Raw genomic sequence first — 18065 nt, forward strand, 5'->3', positions numbered from 1 at the left:
TGGGTCTTCACGTCCACTCTCTACCTGGTCTCTGGGTCTTCACGTCCGCTCTCTACCTGGTCTCTGGGTCTTCACGTCCACTCTCTACCTGGTCTCCATGGCCTTCCCTGTCCACTCTCTACCTGGTCTCTAGGGCCTTCACGTCCATCCTCTGTCTGGTGTCCGAGACCTTCCATATTTCCTTTCTCCTTACTTGAATGTTTGTTTCTGACGCCCTTAAAGTGTTGTAGCCTGAAGGAAACCCAGCAACTTTGGTGTGGTCAGACTATTGGAAAGGTGAACAGAACACTTGTGTTTCCTGTTAGAGAGACTCGATTTCTGTTAGTGCAACCCAGGAAATCTGTGTAGCCTAGATTTCCTTTTTTGAGTGTTACTGAATACTGGAGTAACTACACTTTCTTAGGACTTTTTTTCTTCCACTTGTTTCTGTTCAGCTGTTTATTTTTTGTGGTGTACCTGTAGTTGATTTTTGAGTCATGAGTCTAGAATCTTGTTTCATTCCTCCCTTGGTCAAATTGGTCTTTTTGACGTGTCTTATTATACAAGTGTATCTGTACGTTCTGGTCTTCTCTCCTCACCCCACGCATTTGTTGCGTGTCTGCTAGGTGGGTGTTGTCTGCAGATCTCAAGGTCACAACTTTCCTGTGCGTGGTCATTGATTACATCTATTGCCGTAACATCATTTTGTAGTTTGGGGGGGTAGAAATATGCAGAACAGAACGGTCTCAGAGAACAGGAAGTCATCTCATGTGTACATGCAATAGTTGCAGGTGCTGGAAGTGTGATTCTGTGATTTTGCAGTGGACATGTTCCATTTATACAGAGAACATTGCTATTGCAGGATGCCTCTAAGACAGGTTTTATCAGAAGTTAGGAAACGGGAGTCTCAGAGACTTCCCTGCCCCGCACGTGTGTTTGGGTGATGTTTCTGTAGATAGGAAGAGTCTAAAATCTCGACCCAAACAGTAAGGAAAGAGCTATTGCTACCTCCTTTAGGGGATCCTTGACCATTTAAGAAGAAAAACCCACTGCATTTTCTATAATCATGGTACAGTGTGACTGCCAAGTCTGTGTACACATACAGGAACAGAACATAAATGACTTACTGCTACAACAGTAATAAAATCATACATGATCTGTGTTTTCAGACCTTTTGGCCAGCCTAGATGATCTGATACTATGAATCTTAGAATAAAATTTGAAGCTAATAAAATGAGATAATTCCAGATAAAATAGATGGTATTTCTTATTAGGACTTAAAAAAGTCGTTTATACCAAGGAGGCCTTCATACTATGGTGATGAAAGCTTTATGCTTCCTTGCAGTCTGGTGTCTCTTTGTAGAGTCTTTTTCATCTCCTCTTTCTCTGTGGATAGCACAGCACCACATAATGACACACAACGTTGCGGGACTGGGTGACCCGCTCTGAAGTTCTCCGGGCCTTTTTCTGTCACTGTTAAGTCCACTTTCCAAACACAACCCGAATTTCTAGGTGAGAACATTTGAGCTGCGTGCTCACCGGGTGGTCTTCGTTCAAGTGGAGTTCGTCACCTTTGTGATTAACTCGGAATGTTGGGGTAGCTTGGGCATAATATTGTTGGCCAAAGGGCAAGTGCCCTGTCTTTAAAAAGTAAAGAGAAAGTGAGATGGTGAAGTGGGTGGGAAAACCACATGTGCGCGTGCACTTGTGAGTGTGTGCGCCTGCGTGAGTGCGTGTGCACGCGTGCTCATGCACCCTTAATTCAAGGAAATAAGCACAGGTGAGCGGGAGGGCTGTCCGTGTTTTCTCTGTTGCTCATTTGGATAGGAAATAGCTACCATAATTACTTGAAAAAAGAATGAGAATGACTTCGTTTTTGAAAGTTCTGAATGTTAGATGACATTGCATGTCGTCATCATTAGTCAGTATTCTGTGTAGGCGTGGTCAGAGTCCACCTGCAGATGCAGTCTAGATGGTACCTGGGAAAATCCAGACAACCAAAGTATCCAGAAATTGTTTCGTAGGAGCTCCACTGGGTGGTGTTTCTAGTGTAAATGAATGGGGGAACAAAATAGCTTAAAAAATCTCTTTTTCCTTTCTTTCTTTCCTTCCTTCTTTTGTTTCTGCCCTTCTTTCCCTCCCTCCCTTTTCTCTCCCCTCCCCTCCTCTCCCCTCTCCTCTCCTCTCCTCTTTTTTTCCTTTTTCCTTTTTCTTTCTTTGAAGACAGAGTCTCACTCTGTCACCTAGGCTGGAGTACAGTGGTGTGATCTCACCTCACTGCAGCCTTGACCTCCTGAGCTCAAGTGATCCTCCCACCTCAGCCTCCTGAGTAGCTAGAAACAGGCATGCACCACTCGCCTGGATAGCTTTTACTTTTTTAGTAGAGATGAGGCCGCTCACTCTGTTGCCCAGGCTGGTCTTGAACTCCTGGGCTGAAGTGATCCTGCCGCTTCGGCCTCTCAAAGTGCTGGGATTACAGGCGTGAGCCACCGCAGCTGGCCCCTGGTAACTTGAGTGTTGGTTGAAATGTTTCTTCTTATTCCTTTTGTGTATGTAAGGCAGTGGGAATATGGAGTAGTCAATGGCTAGGGTGTTAAATTTCTCTGATTCATGTTAATGAGCTATCATTTAAGAAATTTGACAAGATGTGCCTCACAGTTCGTGCATTTCTTTATTATTTCCATAAACATAATCTATAGTGTAAACATGATTTTATGTTTTTACCTATTGAGCTACTCTGAATTAGGGTGAGAGAAACAATATTGAAGATTTGTTTTCAACCAGTGTGACTAAGGTGCCTTTTGTCATTCTCTTCACTTGCTGTTCACACTCAGGTGTCAGCCTTTAGATACATAAAAACTCGGCTGCGTAAAGCAGCTTCTTAAAAAAATTACTGCAACAGGTGTGACTTTTTCTAGTTATTATTATTATTTTTTCCTACTGAGTTACTATTGCACGTGACAGTGACTCTCACAGCCAGAGAAATGTCTTTGGAGCTACCAGCACGTGGAAAACAAGCCTTTTCTTCAGAGAGAAAAGGTGTGCAGACAAATAAACACGCTCTGCATCCCTTTCTAATAAAAGCCGTGTGGCTTTTTGGATCAGAAGGAAACACAAAGCCCAGCCTTTGAGTACAGGGATGTGGCATGATCTCTGGGGAGAAGGTGGGACTTGGGGACTTCCGACCTTGCCGATGGCCAGCAAGTGCACGCACCTTGGGGGCTGCTGCCTGGTGCTTGCAGGTGTCTCCTCCCTTCTGCTGGGGGCCGCGGCCTCAGAGCCACCCAGGCAGGCAGGAGAGAGGGCCCGAGGCGGGGCCGCCCCGTGGCTGCACTCACTCTGTGTGGGTCTCCCAGGATCGCGGCCGGGTCACGGCGGGCTCTGGTCCCCCTCACTTCCTGTTTTCCATGAGCCTCGTCTCTGTCACGCTGGTGTCACTCTGATTTGCCGGATGAGCCGCTTGACAGAGCTGGGTGATGGCTGGGCCCAGCCTGCAGATGCTCGGAGCCGCACAGCCAGACGTGCAGCCTGGCGGGCGCCTCCCGTCCCGGGGAGCGGTTTTTAATTCGCTGTAATTTATGCATCCTTGCAGTCCTGAGAGTGCCTGGCCTGTCAGCAGAGCCGAGATGAAGGCTGACAGTTGTCACCAGGGCCTGAAGGGAGCCTCACATGATGACACATTAGACAGACTAATGATGTTTTCCTCTCGCTTCCCTCTCGCTCTCCTGCCTCCTCACCTCAACGCCAACCCCACCACGGCCCTGCCACTGCCACTGCCACTACCATCACCTCGCCACCGCAGGGGCGCTCCGGACGCAGGCCCGGCCAGGAGAGTTCGTCTGCATCGAGTGCGGAAAGAGCTTCCACCAGCCTGGCCACCTCAGGGCCCACATGCGGGCACACTCAGGTATCGCCCTCCCGCCCAGCTGTCCCCAAGGGAAGCAGAGGAAGAGGGGTCTCTTCTGTCAGTGGCTTGACCATCCGCAGCCAGGGAGATACTGAGATTTCAGCCCCTACCAGCTCGGGGGGCCCTGCCATCTGCCTCCGGGATCGTATACCGGCCGCCCCCACTCCACACCTGAAACGGATTTTTTTGGTATCCATGTGCCATGTGGTTTCATTTGGGATAAGCCTGTTTGCAAATGTTCCATTTTAATTAGAGAGTAACTGACTCCTCAAAAATGAATATGCTGATGAATGGCATTGCCACCAGCACACATGTAATCAAAGTACCCTTTTAGCACAGCGTAGGCATGGTTTTGTGTCCTCACTGGCACTGACTGGACTCTGTGGGTTACACCTGGGCGCCTTTTTACCTGGCAGGATGTACTGCAAAATCCCTGAGCCTTTATGTAGAGAGCTTGCGCCCGATCAGGCTGGAAACTGTCAGGACAGTGCAGGGGCGTTAGGGAGATGGGGAGACGGGGTTCTCTATCAGGACTGTGAAGGATGCACACAGGAGCTGGTCTGATGCAAGATGACACAGGCCAAATGGTAAGTAATGCAAGAAGAGGGTCCCTTACACATACACCGATAATTAATGTTGTCAGTGATTGCTTTTTTCAGCAGCGAGGTCTGAATTAAAAAGGGCAGTGGCCCCAGGCAGCCATTATCACAGTCTCTTACTGTAAGTGTTACGGTAAATTGGTATTTTCCAGCCAGAGGCTAGGCGCTGGTGTCTTTTTTTGTGAAAGTACTTAATCTGTAATGGACTCATTTAATGTGCACGTCCTGAAGCTCACACGCTCATCTGTTAACAAACCCCTTGTTCCCACAGTGGTGTTTGAGTCCGATGCACCCCGGGGTTCTGAAGTTCACACCACCTCCGCAGACGCCCCCAAACAAGTAGGTCTCGTGATGAATTGGCTGTCTGGGTTTTGATGCAGTAGCTGGGAAAGGTGCACCATGATGCTCATCGCTGAAGCGTGACCTTCTTTTTGTATTTTTCACTAGATGTGTAAATACTCCTATACACTTTCTTGGAACGTGACCCTTTGCGGCCGTCTGTGGGCAGTCCCCGCACAGAAGCCCCCCAGCCGGGTGGTGCAGGGTCTAGGTGCACACAGCTGGTTGTTGGTTGTGTTGGGGAGGAGGAAGTCCGGACAGACTGGCGGTTACTGCAAACACTAGAAACTCACTTTTTCCAAGATGGTTTTGGATATGAGTTTGCTTGAGAACAAATGATGGCTCACCTCCTTGAGGAACATTATTTTTGTGTTCTTCTGTAAGAAAAGTTTCATGTCCAGCGTGGTGTCTTGCGGCTTTGTGCTTTGTTTCTCTGCATTACGAACACGACTGGCATGGCCGGAGTGCCTGAAAGTAGCTGTGTGCCTGTGCCCATGGTGCACCATTCCATCCAGGTGTGACTTGTGTGCATACACCACTCAGTATACACGGAGTGTGCAGGACCCTTGCGTCAGCACGCGGTTCTGAGTCCTGCTCTAAAGTAGTGCGGCGCCCACGGCCCGCAGAGGGTCTCCTGCGTTCTTTCAGGGTGAGAGTGTGTGTCTTCACTGCTCTCCCATTTTGCCCTCGGAGGACGTCACACCCGTGTTGCACAAGCATTCTCTAAATAACGTTCTGGCTTTCTCCAAAGACAAACGCTCCCCTTTGTCATGAGGAAAGAGTTTCTTTGCCATGAGAGTCAAGCCTTGTCTGGGTGGTGGAATTCAGTGTGTGTCCCCTGCCTTGACAAATCGAATTGCCTGTGGGATTCCTGGTTGCTGGTGAGGATGAGGGCGATTAAGACCTCCGAGGGCTCTCAAGACTCAGTATGATCTAGTGAGATCTCAGAGGAAACTCGAGAATCATTCTAGTTTATTTCTGGAGGAAAAAGGTGTAAGAGGCATGAAATGGCTTCACCAAGGGCCCACTACTAATTGGGGATTGAGCTGGGCTGGATGTCGCATTGACATGATCTGATTAGGGATTTCGTTTCCTTTTCTTTATTGCCTTGGTAGAATTTCTGTGTGTTGTTAAAGGCCTTTGCTTCACGTATTGTTGACAAAAAGCCTTGCCATTTATTACAGGTTTTAAATAATCAGCTTCTGCCTTTCTTAATAAAACCCATGGTTACCCACTACTATGACAACTTATGAAATAAATAAAACATCTTGCTGAAAACGGAATTAAAAGATTTCCAAATGCATGACCTCCACTGCAGTTAGGAAGCGTTGTCCTTTTTAACAGAAATAAAACCCTCTTGCCACAAACACTCACCGTAATGTGTTTGTGGGATGTAGTAACAGCAAGGTCATGCTGTAATTGAGAATTACAAGTTGATGTTACAACTGGAGTGAGTCCTAAGTGTTCCTGCTTGCACAGGTGACCCGTTAAACCCACCAAAGGCCTGGCTTTTGGGTAGGAATGTTTGACAGGGGCGGGAAGCCAGGCCAGGCGAATCTGTGAACAAGTTGGTGAGATTCTTCAGGAATGCATGTCAGTGTTATTTGCTGTCTATTAATTCTGCCTAAGCCCCTTTGAAAAGCTCTTGTCCCAGGGAGAAGTAGGAGATCAAAAAGCAAATCATGTAGACTGTATTTTCAATAATTTCTGTGTTACTTATTGGTTATGCTGGGAGTTTATAATTATTGTTACTCATTCCTGATTCTGATAACAGAAAAGATGTAGTTACATCATTGTCTTTGTCTCTCTAGACTAAAATGTTGTTATTTTATACTTCACACCAGCTAACCTCTTAGTTTCGAGTTTACAGTAACCCAGTATCGTGGTCTGAGTTAATGTGTCTTTCGGACTTAGCGTGTGTATTCACTCTTGGTGTGGAGATCTCAGTGGGCCAGCTTCCCTTGCATTCGTAGGACAGTGGCAGTTCAGGCCTTGGCGTTAAAACTGAGCTAGATTTGTATGCGTCTCCTGCTGTGGCAGCTGGTTTGTTAAATTCTGTATCTGAGATCATGGCCTCTGATAGTACTTTCTGTCTTTCATTACATTTAAAGTAGCTTTTGGTGATTTACCACTGAATACTCTGGTTCTCTAAGGAAATTCCATTTTCCTTAATATACTTCGGAACTATATCTTTAAGCATTCCCATACAGATTTGTTGCGTAGGATAATTGCAAAACGTATCAGTAATAGGTAGAGGTTTAAATCCTAGGGTTCTTTGTTCTTATCCTGTAGTTCTCATTGTTTACAGAAATCACAGTAGCTGTGTTAAATTTAGAATACCTTACAGATTTATAGAAAAATATTCTGTAGTTATGTATGTCTGGAATGTGATTCATACTTACCAGTCATATTCTTTTTCATATGGAGAGTGCTTTACTAACGTTCATTAATATTTAAATGAGATTCTTTTCCTGTGGGCTTTAGATGCTAGGGACCATGGCTGTGTTTTCTTTGGATCATGCAACACTGTGTATTCATGCAGAAATTATTTGATGTGACACTTAAAGTCAATGGACTTTTATTGATATACATAATAGATGCTAAATTATTTAATCGAAACAGCATTTGGAAATTCTATTTTATAATAATTTATTCACTCATGAACAATATTTATTGACCACCCACTGTGTGCCAGGCCTGTACAGGGTACTGGGGAGACAAGATAACCATTTTTCCTGCTTCTCTGGTTCAAAAGGTCCATGGGTGGCTCAGACAGGAAATAGGGCAGAGCAGGGCAGCACTGTGACATGGGAAGGGTCCTGTCATTGAGGCTGGAGGTGCTTGGAAGACTATGGAGGGGCAGAGGGATGGGCGTTCCTGAAGAGCTCAGCACATGGAAGGCCCAGAGTGGAGGAACACATTCCACTGGAGTCAGCTCAGGGAGGGAGAGCCGGAGTGGGTGGGCAGAGGCTTGGGACTAGGGTCTAGGGAGCACCAGGTCTCCTTGCTGAGACTCATGAATTTCTTCCCATGGGGGATAGAGAGCCCAGGGCAGGACGGATACCATCAGAGTTGTAGCGTGAGAGGAGTGAGCAGGTCACACGCCACAGAGAATGGGCTTCGTGGTTCCCGGTGGCAGGAGCAGCCCTTTGGAGGCGCTTAGCTTGATCCCAGCGAGAGACAAGGTGGCCTGAGCTGGCATGGGGCTGGAGAGAGCGGGTAGATTCGAGAGGTAAAGCAGAGGGATTGGGTGTGGGAAATGAGGGACAGGAGGGATTCATGTTGATCCCAGGTCTGGCTTCAGGCATCTGGCCCCAGGGATGATCCATTCCCCTGAGGCTGGAAGGAGGAGCAGGATAAAACATTTCCAGGTGGAATTCAAGGTAAGTGAGAGCTTCATGGAAACCCAGGTAGGAATGTCCAATAGGCAGGCGAAGATACGGGTTTACAGTGGAGAGGAGAGATCCTGGCAGAGACTATATATATCTAATAGCTATCAACATTTAAATTCATTCAAGGTCAGCCAGTTCTACTTTGAGAGACCCAGATAATATAAATTACTAATCTCTTGGGTTATTGAGGAGAGGCTTTAACTTTGATCCTCCACCATAGACATAAAATGTAACCTATAAGTTTCCTTATCTGTAGAATAATGATAATGGTGCTTATTTTGTATACTTGCTGTGGAAATCAAGTTAGAACATACACCGTGGAGCACACATTCAATGTGACCTCTTGTCATTTATTCTAAAAATAAGCAATTTTCCTTAATAACTGGAGGAACCTCACATGCTTGGAGAGCATTTCTGTGGTGAGCTCACATGTGAACACGTCTACACACATACTTAGGCCTGTGTGGACAGATGACTGTGATTGATAAGCCGGTTAGTAGATTTTGCTTATGAACTCAGTTTGATGGCACGTTTTCTTTACTTGGTGTCTTGTGGCTTTGTTGGAACCTGCCAGCGTGCTTCTCTTTGTTTTGTTTGGTTTAAGAGACTTGTCGTTAATTATTCATTAAAGAGAGGATGCAGGAAAACTGTGAGTTTGAGAAAAGTATTGTCAGAATAGGCATAGTTACCTCGTTTGCTACATTCTGTTCAAAAGCCCTCCGGTTGGTAGACAGACATTGTTGGTTTTTGTAGAACAGTTGCCCTTACTTTGTCATATTAATATTTGAATATTCTATACTGGAAAATTCTGAGAAATCATGATACACCGTCTATCTCAGCAAAACAATTCAACAGGCACGAGGGCCAGGTAAATCTGCTGAAATTGATTTAATTCACTATAGGTCAGAATCAAGAATAAATAATTAAATTAAAGTCAGTTTAATTCATCAGCACACACCTGAAGCTTGAGGAGAAATAAAGTAGTTTCCTTTCGTGGTGACACTAGTAGCAGTGTTTTTCAGCACATGCACTGTTTAAACCTCTTCCGTGTTACAAACACATACTTTAAGACCGCAGAGGACGCCATGAAAACCAGATAGTTAAGCAGCCGCTTCTTTCTGAACACCTTCCTTCGGTGGGCGGTGACGGTGGAAAGGATGCCTGGAGCCTTCGAAGGCAGAGATGGAGGATAAATTTAACAGGGCTCCCCGTAGGCTGCGGATGTTTACAGCACGCCCCTCTAGGCATCTTACTCTTTGGCCTCGATCGTAGACAAGCTGGAAGATGGTGAGAGGGTCCGGGCCCTGGGCCTCAGGAGCCCGACTGTGAGGGCATCCGCCCCTGTGGGTGATTCTGCCAGCCCAGCGGTGGCATCGGTGCTTGTCCTTGGTGCTTTTACTGTGTTTTGGATTAAGATGGTTCTAATGCCAAGGACTGCCGATCCTACAAATCAAATTCTAAATGAGGGGAAGAGCTCATGCATGTTGTCGTTTAAAAGATGCTTGGTCGTCCATTTAGCACAACTGAATAAATGTTTAATTTCTAGTAATCATCAGCATTCATCATTAGAAACACTTTTTGAAAACAATATGTTGAAATCTGGGTGTTTTGTCCTGTGGATGTTAGAGGAAAAACTAGGAAGTTTCTCTAGTGTTGCAGAGAAATTAATTTTTTTTGTTACATTGTTGTTAAACATTAGAAATTAACATGATTTTTGAAACCAAGAAAAATTATTCCCCCCAACCTCATGGTTTTGGGATTTATTAAAAGACCAGAATGACTGCTGAAATATGAAATCTGGTGTTTTGATTTGTTTGGATTCCTTGCCAGAATTTAAAGACTATGATTAATAGTTTTATTTCTTATTATTCTAAATGTTATTTAAAAATAGTTAAGCTGGATAAATAATTCCATTAATCAAAATAACAGGAAATGAAAAAATAAATGGCGACCTAATTTGTCTCATTTTTAGCTGTGGCTATTATAATGCAAATGATGGAGAAATCACGTAGGTTGGCACATTTGAATATATGCATAATCTATTTTCAGTATCACTTTTAGAGTCTCAGCATCACAGATCAGAGTTTGAAATTCAGCTCATTTGCTTAAGCTTTTCTTGTTTATTAAACCAAACAAGCATCTTAAAACACATTTTCCATTTTCTCTAAATATATGCTACCAAAAATCATGAATTAGACCTGGTGACTTACCCAAAATCACCCCAGTCACATAGCCCTTGTTTACGGCTTGTTGGGTAAGGTTTTAGTCAATAAAGCGTCATGCATAATTGGTCCGCAGGCACTTAGCATTGCCTGCGTGGCTGACCGCAAGCCCTGTTTATAGGCTGACCTCCCTCTGAAGGCTGAGAGGTGCCCCGTGTGTCCTGGGGCATGGCGGGTTTTTTGTGTACAGGCCATCGATCCACACCCACCACTACATACACATTTCCCATGCCTTACTAAAAGAAAGAGAAAGTAGACCTCATAAAGTTCCAGTAGTCAATATCCAGCCCTACAACACGGAAATACCTTCAAGAAAGATAGTATTTCTTTCAGCATGACGGAAAAGCCCACAATTCACAGCTGCAAAAAGGAAAAGCAAAATCTTCTGAAAGCAGGCTTCCCACTTTTTGACTGCTCTTTCCCTTTCAGGAGGACAGGGCGATGTGGATATGCTCAAAAGATTACAGTGTGTCCACTTAATTTGAATATTTCTGTGCCTCCTTTCTTCCATGTTTTATTCATTTCTTAAAAATGCTCTGGGGCTGCTTTATTGAATAATGACATGGTGGCCTCTGGTGAATCAATAACTTAAAACAACTCTCTTAAAAAATGAGGTATTGGAACACATCCCTTCAATTACGAAGAGAAAATAGGCATCTCTGCATCTGGATTTGTGAACACAGTTTAACCACCTAGTTGTTTGGCTTATCCGGACTTTGCAGTGCTTCCAAAATAAATATTTTTAAAGCCGTCTGAGCCCTGTAATGTGAAACGTTAGCCCTTCATGGACAGAGGGCCGTCTTCCTGTCGCCTCTGGAACAGTCCACTGACGCCTAACCCAATGCAAGTCTGACTTCCGGTCCAAAGGAAGAGTTACCCAGGTGGATGTGCCCTGGGGGTGCCGTCCGTGTGAAATCTAGGCACACAAAGCCCCCGTGTTCATAGGTACCCCCTGACCACTTCTTATGGTCCCTGGCGTCTCTTTTCACTATGCAGAGACGGTCAAGGCCAAACACCCAACAGCTGACTATAACTCCCAGTTTTCTTCCGTTGAACACGAAGACCATTTTCCTGCCCGAATGTATTTGGAATTGGTTCTTGGTGAGCCCCGTTGATGATGAATACTCCTGTCAGAACCTCAGAGATCTCTTCACAGCCTGATGTCGCTGTACAAAAATGTAAAACAATCTTTCTCTGTTTACTGCAGGAAATTCACCATCTACTTAGGGAAGTTTTATCACATCTCTCATTCTGTTACTGTTTCCAACATTTCAAATAAACTGCTGTCTCCACCACTGCACCCACCCCCTAACCCCTCATAAAATTGTGTCGAGTATCTTTCTGACTTCCACTGCATGTCAACTGGTAGATGTCATGAACACAGAGCCAGCTGTAAGTAGGAGTTTTCTGGAACTATTAAAAAAAGCCTTTAATTCATTATGTCAACCAGACCTTCCCCCACTCCGCCATTATTTCTGGGGTTCCTATAGGCCTAGCTGGAAACAGTTAGAATTTTACATGAGTCCCTTGGTTTATGTATGCATGTTAATTTCTGGTGGTCAGTTTCACTTCAAGATTTTACCTGAAGGTTAATGCAGTTAAGTAAGATAAATGTGGCCATACTGTTTTTGTCCTCAGATTGTAAATGCTATTGTTCAAACAGGGACGCTTCACATGTCATTGGAGAGCATTCTCTGAAAGCTGTGGACCCCCATTGATGCTTGGTTTTCTCTCGCAGTTCACTGTAAAATACCCCTTCCCTTTTTCCAGTGTGGTAATTGTTTATGGAAATGGGTGAAAACGCGCTGAAGTTCTGACAGACGTATGTGAGAGCCGTGCTTTTCTTTTTGTTTGTATGGCCCCAAATTCAGCCTTGTTTTGGAACTACCGTTCACTTGTAAATCCGCTTTGTACTATACAGCTTTACAACCTGGCCTCCTCCTCATCTTGCCAACTTGTAACCTTCCCTCCGGAGCTGGTTCAGACATTATCATCCTCCATTCTTACATGTGAAACCATTAGAGAAGTCGAATGATCCTTTCTAAATCACACTGGAAATGATTCTTTTTCAAGCCGCCTCTCTTTAAGGCAGCAAGGCACATTTAAACTTACTTCGTGCTTGTTTTATAGAACGAGTTACAGCTCAAGCCAGGGGCCCTTTGCCGACTTGGTTGGCTTGCTCTGTGAAGATCATTGTTTGTGTTCTTGGATGTTGATTAGAAAATTAAGAGGAAAAATGCATTTAGAAACCAAAAGGCAGAAATGAGCTTTTCTCCTGTTCTTTCCTTTTTCTCACCCAGGGGAGAGACCATTCTAACACAGGTACCGTCCAGACAGTGCCTCTCAGAAAGAGAACCTAAAGGCGTGTTTCCGACGCACCCCAGGTCCCCGTAACGGCCATTAGTAGTACCCTCACGACGTCCCAGCAGCCTCCCACCTGTGACCTGGCCATTCCACGGAAGAACAGCCGGAGAACTCCTGAGCAGACACCTCACATCCCGAGCCGCTGCGCTGGAGTGGAACCTGAAGGCAGATGCCTCTCCTTGTTAAACGTTCAGAAATAAATGAAGATGCTATACTCTAGAAATACATGTAGATACTATATACACATTTACGTGCTCATCGCCCATAGTCCCATATTTTCTTATAATAAACAGTAGTACGGGCAGGCACAGTAGGGGCACAAGGCATCTGTCTTACTCAAGACAAGTTTGAGACACTGGAAAAAAAGATACTTGTTATGTGTGTTGGACAGAGTGGCGAGGCTGAGCACTGTCACAGGGGCCTCCCATGCTAAGAGGGACTGTGGAGATGATGTCAGAACAAGCCGTGGTGGATTTGAGGTTAATCGAGTATTAATACTACTGCCTCTCCTTGTCTTAGTGGGTATTTAAAATAGTAAATGAGAGAGGGGAAGGAGGGGACGTTCAGGTGCTGTGGGAAGCAGGCTTGGTGGAGGGGGCGTGATGATGGGACCCTCATGCTGGTACCGTCGCACTCTCCCTGGGGGCCGCGTGCCTGTTGCATTCTTTCCACCGTTCGAAACTGAGCGAATCCGGCAAAGGAGACACGTCTGTGGGAATGCGTAGATTCTGCCTCGGAAGAGAGCTAGTGGAACACTAAGAAAAGCAGGCTTCTTGTTTATTCTCAGGACCTTTTTGTAACAGGGCTACATTCTGCAAACTGCTTACAAAGGAAGACGATACGTCTTAACAAATTATTTAGCCACTGAGTCCTCCCGATTCGGACCTGTTTTAGTAATGGCAGAAGAATCCCTGAGCAGGTTCAGGGGCCCTAGATAACTAGGGTGCTGACCTCTGGCACCTTCTGTCCCCACTCTTTGCCTCCCCGCCCCTTCCCTGAGCCACCCCAGCAAGTGGGTGTGTTTTCTCCCTGGGCCTGGTGACCTCCACAGGATGAGTAACTTCGTTCCTAAAGGGTGGGGATCACCAGCCCCTTGGGTGGGGGCCGGCTTTATATACCTCTTCCTCAGTAATGCAAATGCGAGTTTTTGTGGTGGGGGTTAAGGCCCATAACAAAGGATCTTAAACCACGCAGTGTACGCAGTTGAAATTGTATTCCACAGATATAAATATTTTCTTTTCCCATTGCCGTGACACTATGTGTGATGGTAATATTTCTGAGGGTTTCAGATTTTTGCACATATGATTTGATGCATTATCAAAAGTTACTGCTGCCTTGAATGAAAATGTTCTGTGAAATTTTTTGCAAAAGCTTTACTAGGTTTTTTTTTTAATTGTGAAATTTTGTAAAGGCAGGAAATGGATTAAAACGAGCATGCTAAATATATTTTTCAAAAAAGCAATAATTTTACATGTACAGAAATTATCCTAACCTTTAATACTGGTGAGAGCAACAGTTTACTTAATACAGTAATGGATTAGTGCAGTTTTTGTAGACAGTGGGCTTCTGATACAAAGTCTTGTTTAAACACACACACACACACACACACACACACACCCTAAAGTGTGGGTTTCCTGTTCTAATTTGTTGAATATTATTATTATTATAATATTATTATTATTATTGTTATTGTTATTAGTTAATGTTTGGTTCTGGATTCTACTTGTTACTGAGTTTAAATTACTTGACGGTTCAGGTTACTTTGCAACACTTTCAAACAATGCAATGTAACTGGCTAGCATATATATATATATATATATTTTTTTTTTTTTTTACTTATTTTTTTCTGATACTCTTACAGCAGATATGTACGAAAATGATCTGTCCTGTTGGTGTGATTAGGAATGTCCATGCAGATACAATTAAGCAACTGTAATTGGCTGTTCTGTAAAGTTACTTTGAGCGGAGTTGCAGAGACACATTCCTCTGTCCACCTAAAAAATCAGAAGACTCTTGTGTTGATTTATGTTTAATCATTTCAGTAGTTTCCCCACAGTGATCATTCTGCATTTTCTGGCTTTTGTTTTCTTGGCCGAAAGTGAACGGCGACTGTTAGGAATGTCAGGGCCTAGTGACCCAGTCCTGTTTCTCTGTGTTTTAGTTATTAAAAAGAAATTCTATACCCAAAGTGACACAAAAGTGTAGTCTACATTTTTACTGTTTCAGAAGCTGCATGGAAAAGTGCAGTTGGCCTTTGGAGCTGGAAGTGTCTTGCTGGCGAGTCTCCATCCTGGAGAGTCTGGTGGGGAGGGGGCTGGTGCTGGGGCCCCCCCCGGCCGCATGCTGGATCCTTCCTGGCTTGCAGGAGAGCAGGCGTGGAGGACAGTCAGCTTGCGGGGCCGCGCGGGGTGCAGAGTGCAGGAGGAAGGTTTTCACCCAGCTAAGCAGACTGGGGGGACACCCCCAAGAATGCCGTCCCCTGAGGCCAGCTGTGGGCAGGCCGGGGTGTGTGGTCCCTTCCTTCACCAATCATCAGTATTGTATTGGTTTGTTAATTTGTTGATGTCAGTTCGGTCATAGTATTTAATATGATTTGTGTTTTCTTATTTATTTAGCCACTGTTTGATTCCCTTTTTTTTCCGAATGGTAATTTCTGCATGATACACTTCTGTACGTTGTCTTCTGACTGTTACAGACTTTCTACTACCTCTCCCGATCTGCTGTTTCCTTGTTTCTTAACAGGATTTTTTTACAGTGTTGCGTCTAATGTAACTTAGACAATAAAGGGTTTGGTTGTCTACACTGCAGCTTCTCCGTGTCTCTCCCCTGCTTTCCGCTCGCTGCTTCCCGCTCTGCCCCTGCTGGGGCCTGGCTCCACCCTGGCCTGCCTTCCCACACTCTTCCTGTTTCCTGCTCATATCTCTTCCTCGTTTTTGCATTCAAATAACACACAGCTAATGAGCTTCTAAAAATCTTTCAGGTTGTTCACTTGTTTTCCTTAATTTGAAGAATGAATATTTAAATTCTCTCAAAGGTCAGATATTGAGGATCTTCTCTGGGAAATCAGCCACTGTACCTGCCTGCCTTTCTGCCTGGTTCCTGGAAGGTCTTAATTGTCATCTTAGACGGACAGATTCCATTCTCAGCACCATACAGATTTGGCTTCAAAGCCCGGTGAATTTGGCCTTTGAGGCTGTGAAAAGTATTAAATGTTGTAAGAGGTTCCCCAATATTTACTTATTTATTTTTTAAACCAAGAAAGACACTGGTTTCCTGAAAAGCAGGTGCTTCAGGAAGTAGCAGTTGGGAGTTGTATACAATTACTTCGTCCGAGAAAGGAGCGCCTAGTATGACAGGCCACCGCCCCTGATCTGGCCACTGTGCACAGGTCGCTGAGGGCACGAGAACATCTCTGCAGGGGCTCCGGGACATGTGGGTTTCATCATTTCACACGCCTTCAGGGCGCAGGGTTGAGTGTGGAAAGGGCAAGCTTCATCTCCATGGTGCCTCTCCAGAGTGGCAACTCTGGTCGGCCTCTGTTCTTTGGACAGAGAGATAGGGTGTAGCTTAGGGGGTCAGTAGTGATGCCTTCTGGATCAAAGAAAGTGGGTGCAGTCTGCTGTCTGCTGTGTGGAAGAGGGCACCTCCTGGGCTGTCGTGGCCAGAGACTGTCTACCAACATTCCTTCCTTCAAACTAGACAAACCCTCCTCCGCCACCCCCAGCAAATTCTCAGAGGTTTCCAAGCTGTAGAAAAGGGAGGGAAGGAAGGACGGCATTCATACAGCTTTACTTTCCACTTCAGAACGTCTTAAGTAGCATATGTTGTTTTACTGCTTTTAACTTTGGTGAGTTCTAATTTCAGAACGTTTTGTTCACTGAGCAAAAAAAGATGAAACCACCACAGGCCAGGACTTCAAGTGAGGAGGACGCCTTTGTTTGCCGTGGTTGGTGGGAGCACGGTCTGGAGCCTGGTAACATGCCTGTGGGAAGTGACCCAGGGGCCACCCGCCCAGGGGAAAATATTCATTCTTCATCAGCTTTGCTAATTCTACTTTGAGGCAGTAAAATGCAAAAGACCATAGAATTTGTATTTCCTTTTTTAAAATACAATTTATAACATTATATTTTGTACTCTTTATATTAGAATTTGTAACTAGATTGATGTATTTAACTCTATTTCTGAAAAAGTAATTCAATGTTTTAGTTGTGTGATAAAAATATTTAGATAAAACATATTCATTCTATTGGAATTTGAAATAAATAAAAACATCTTGGAGTTCTGAGATTTGTAAGACATTTTTCCCCAATTTCAGAGGGTGGCTTAAATCGTTTGACAGCCCGCTTTGATCTGTGGTTATTTATTTTTGTTGGCTGAACATAAACCAAAGTGTTAATGCTCTTTATTTATAGAAGAATTTTAGGATGCTTCACAAGACCGTTCATCTGAAGAGATGCCCAGATGGCCCGAGTGTTTTTTTTTTTTTTCAACTCTTTTGTGGACTCCGGGACATTGACTGTTTGTAATGGAAGATGCTGTGTTATTCTCAGTTTTTTTCACAGCACCTCTTATTTCCTCACTGAATACACTCACTGTTCTTGCCCTTGCACTGTCACCCATACAGGACGTATAGGGATGGACGCAGAAGGAATTCTGACTCAGCCACACCTGGAGGAAATTACTGTGTCAAACGTGGGGACACAGGCTGGCACTGTGGTTTGCAATGGTTTACTGATGAGACAGCGAAATGAGACAGGACCATCAATCAGATGCAATAAAGATTCTAATTTAAAAAGATAAAATGTGTTTTTAAATTAAAAGATATAACTGTGTCTCTACTGGCTGAAGAAAGAACGGACTAGCTAAGTTCCTCAATGTGGCTTCCCAGATGGGCTGGGCAGGAAATGGAACTTTGAACAGCAGTGTGCGTCCCTCCCGCCACCCAAGCCTGTAGCCCTCTGCACCACTCTGCGGTGAAAATGCTGCTTCGGAAGGCCTTTGATGATCCGAAAGGCCTTTGCATCAAGTGCAGCGCTTGTCTAACTCAGCCGAGGTTTATGCCTCACTGTTGAGAACCTCCTTCCTCTTGGAGGGCTGGTTCTTCTGAGAAGGGTGTGCATCCGAAACGAAGTGGCAACACCAAAGTTCTTAATAGGTAGCTGACATTGAAGTGAAGGGCTAAGAACACTTGTGCTAGGACAAAACAAAACCCTGGCCTACATCTCTCTGTGTCACCTGACATGGTCAGTTTCCCCTGGTAGCA

At 44.7% G+C, this 18065-nt stretch overlaps 1 protein-coding gene across 8 annotated transcripts in view; it reads left to right on the forward strand.

Moving 5' to 3' along the window:
- ZNF516 (zinc finger protein 516) overlaps positions 1 to 17096 on the forward strand; it is a 135507-nt gene extending 118411 nt beyond the window's left edge. For 6 of the 8 annotated variants that reach the window (XM_023224788.2, XM_023224787.2, XM_023224785.2 and 3 more), the window contains exons 4-6: positions 3782 to 3886; positions 4757 to 4824; positions 12739 to 17096. In XM_023224788.2, the coding sequence (XP_023080556.2) occupies positions 3782 to 3886; positions 4757 to 4824; positions 12739 to 12798 (233 nt within the window). In that variant the 3' untranslated portion in view covers positions 12799 to 17096. The remainder of the gene's footprint in view (positions 1 to 3781; positions 3887 to 4756; positions 4825 to 12738) is intronic. The other 2 variants (XM_023224792.3, XM_023224793.2) reach the window with 2 other exon arrangements.
- Positions 17097 to 18065: the final 969 nt, after the last annotated feature.

This window comes from Piliocolobus tephrosceles, chromosome 18, assembly GCF_002776525.5.
Source record: "Piliocolobus tephrosceles isolate RC106 chromosome 18, ASM277652v3, whole genome shotgun sequence".
NCBI classification, from domain to species: domain Eukaryota; kingdom Metazoa; phylum Chordata; class Mammalia; order Primates; family Cercopithecidae; genus Piliocolobus; species Piliocolobus tephrosceles.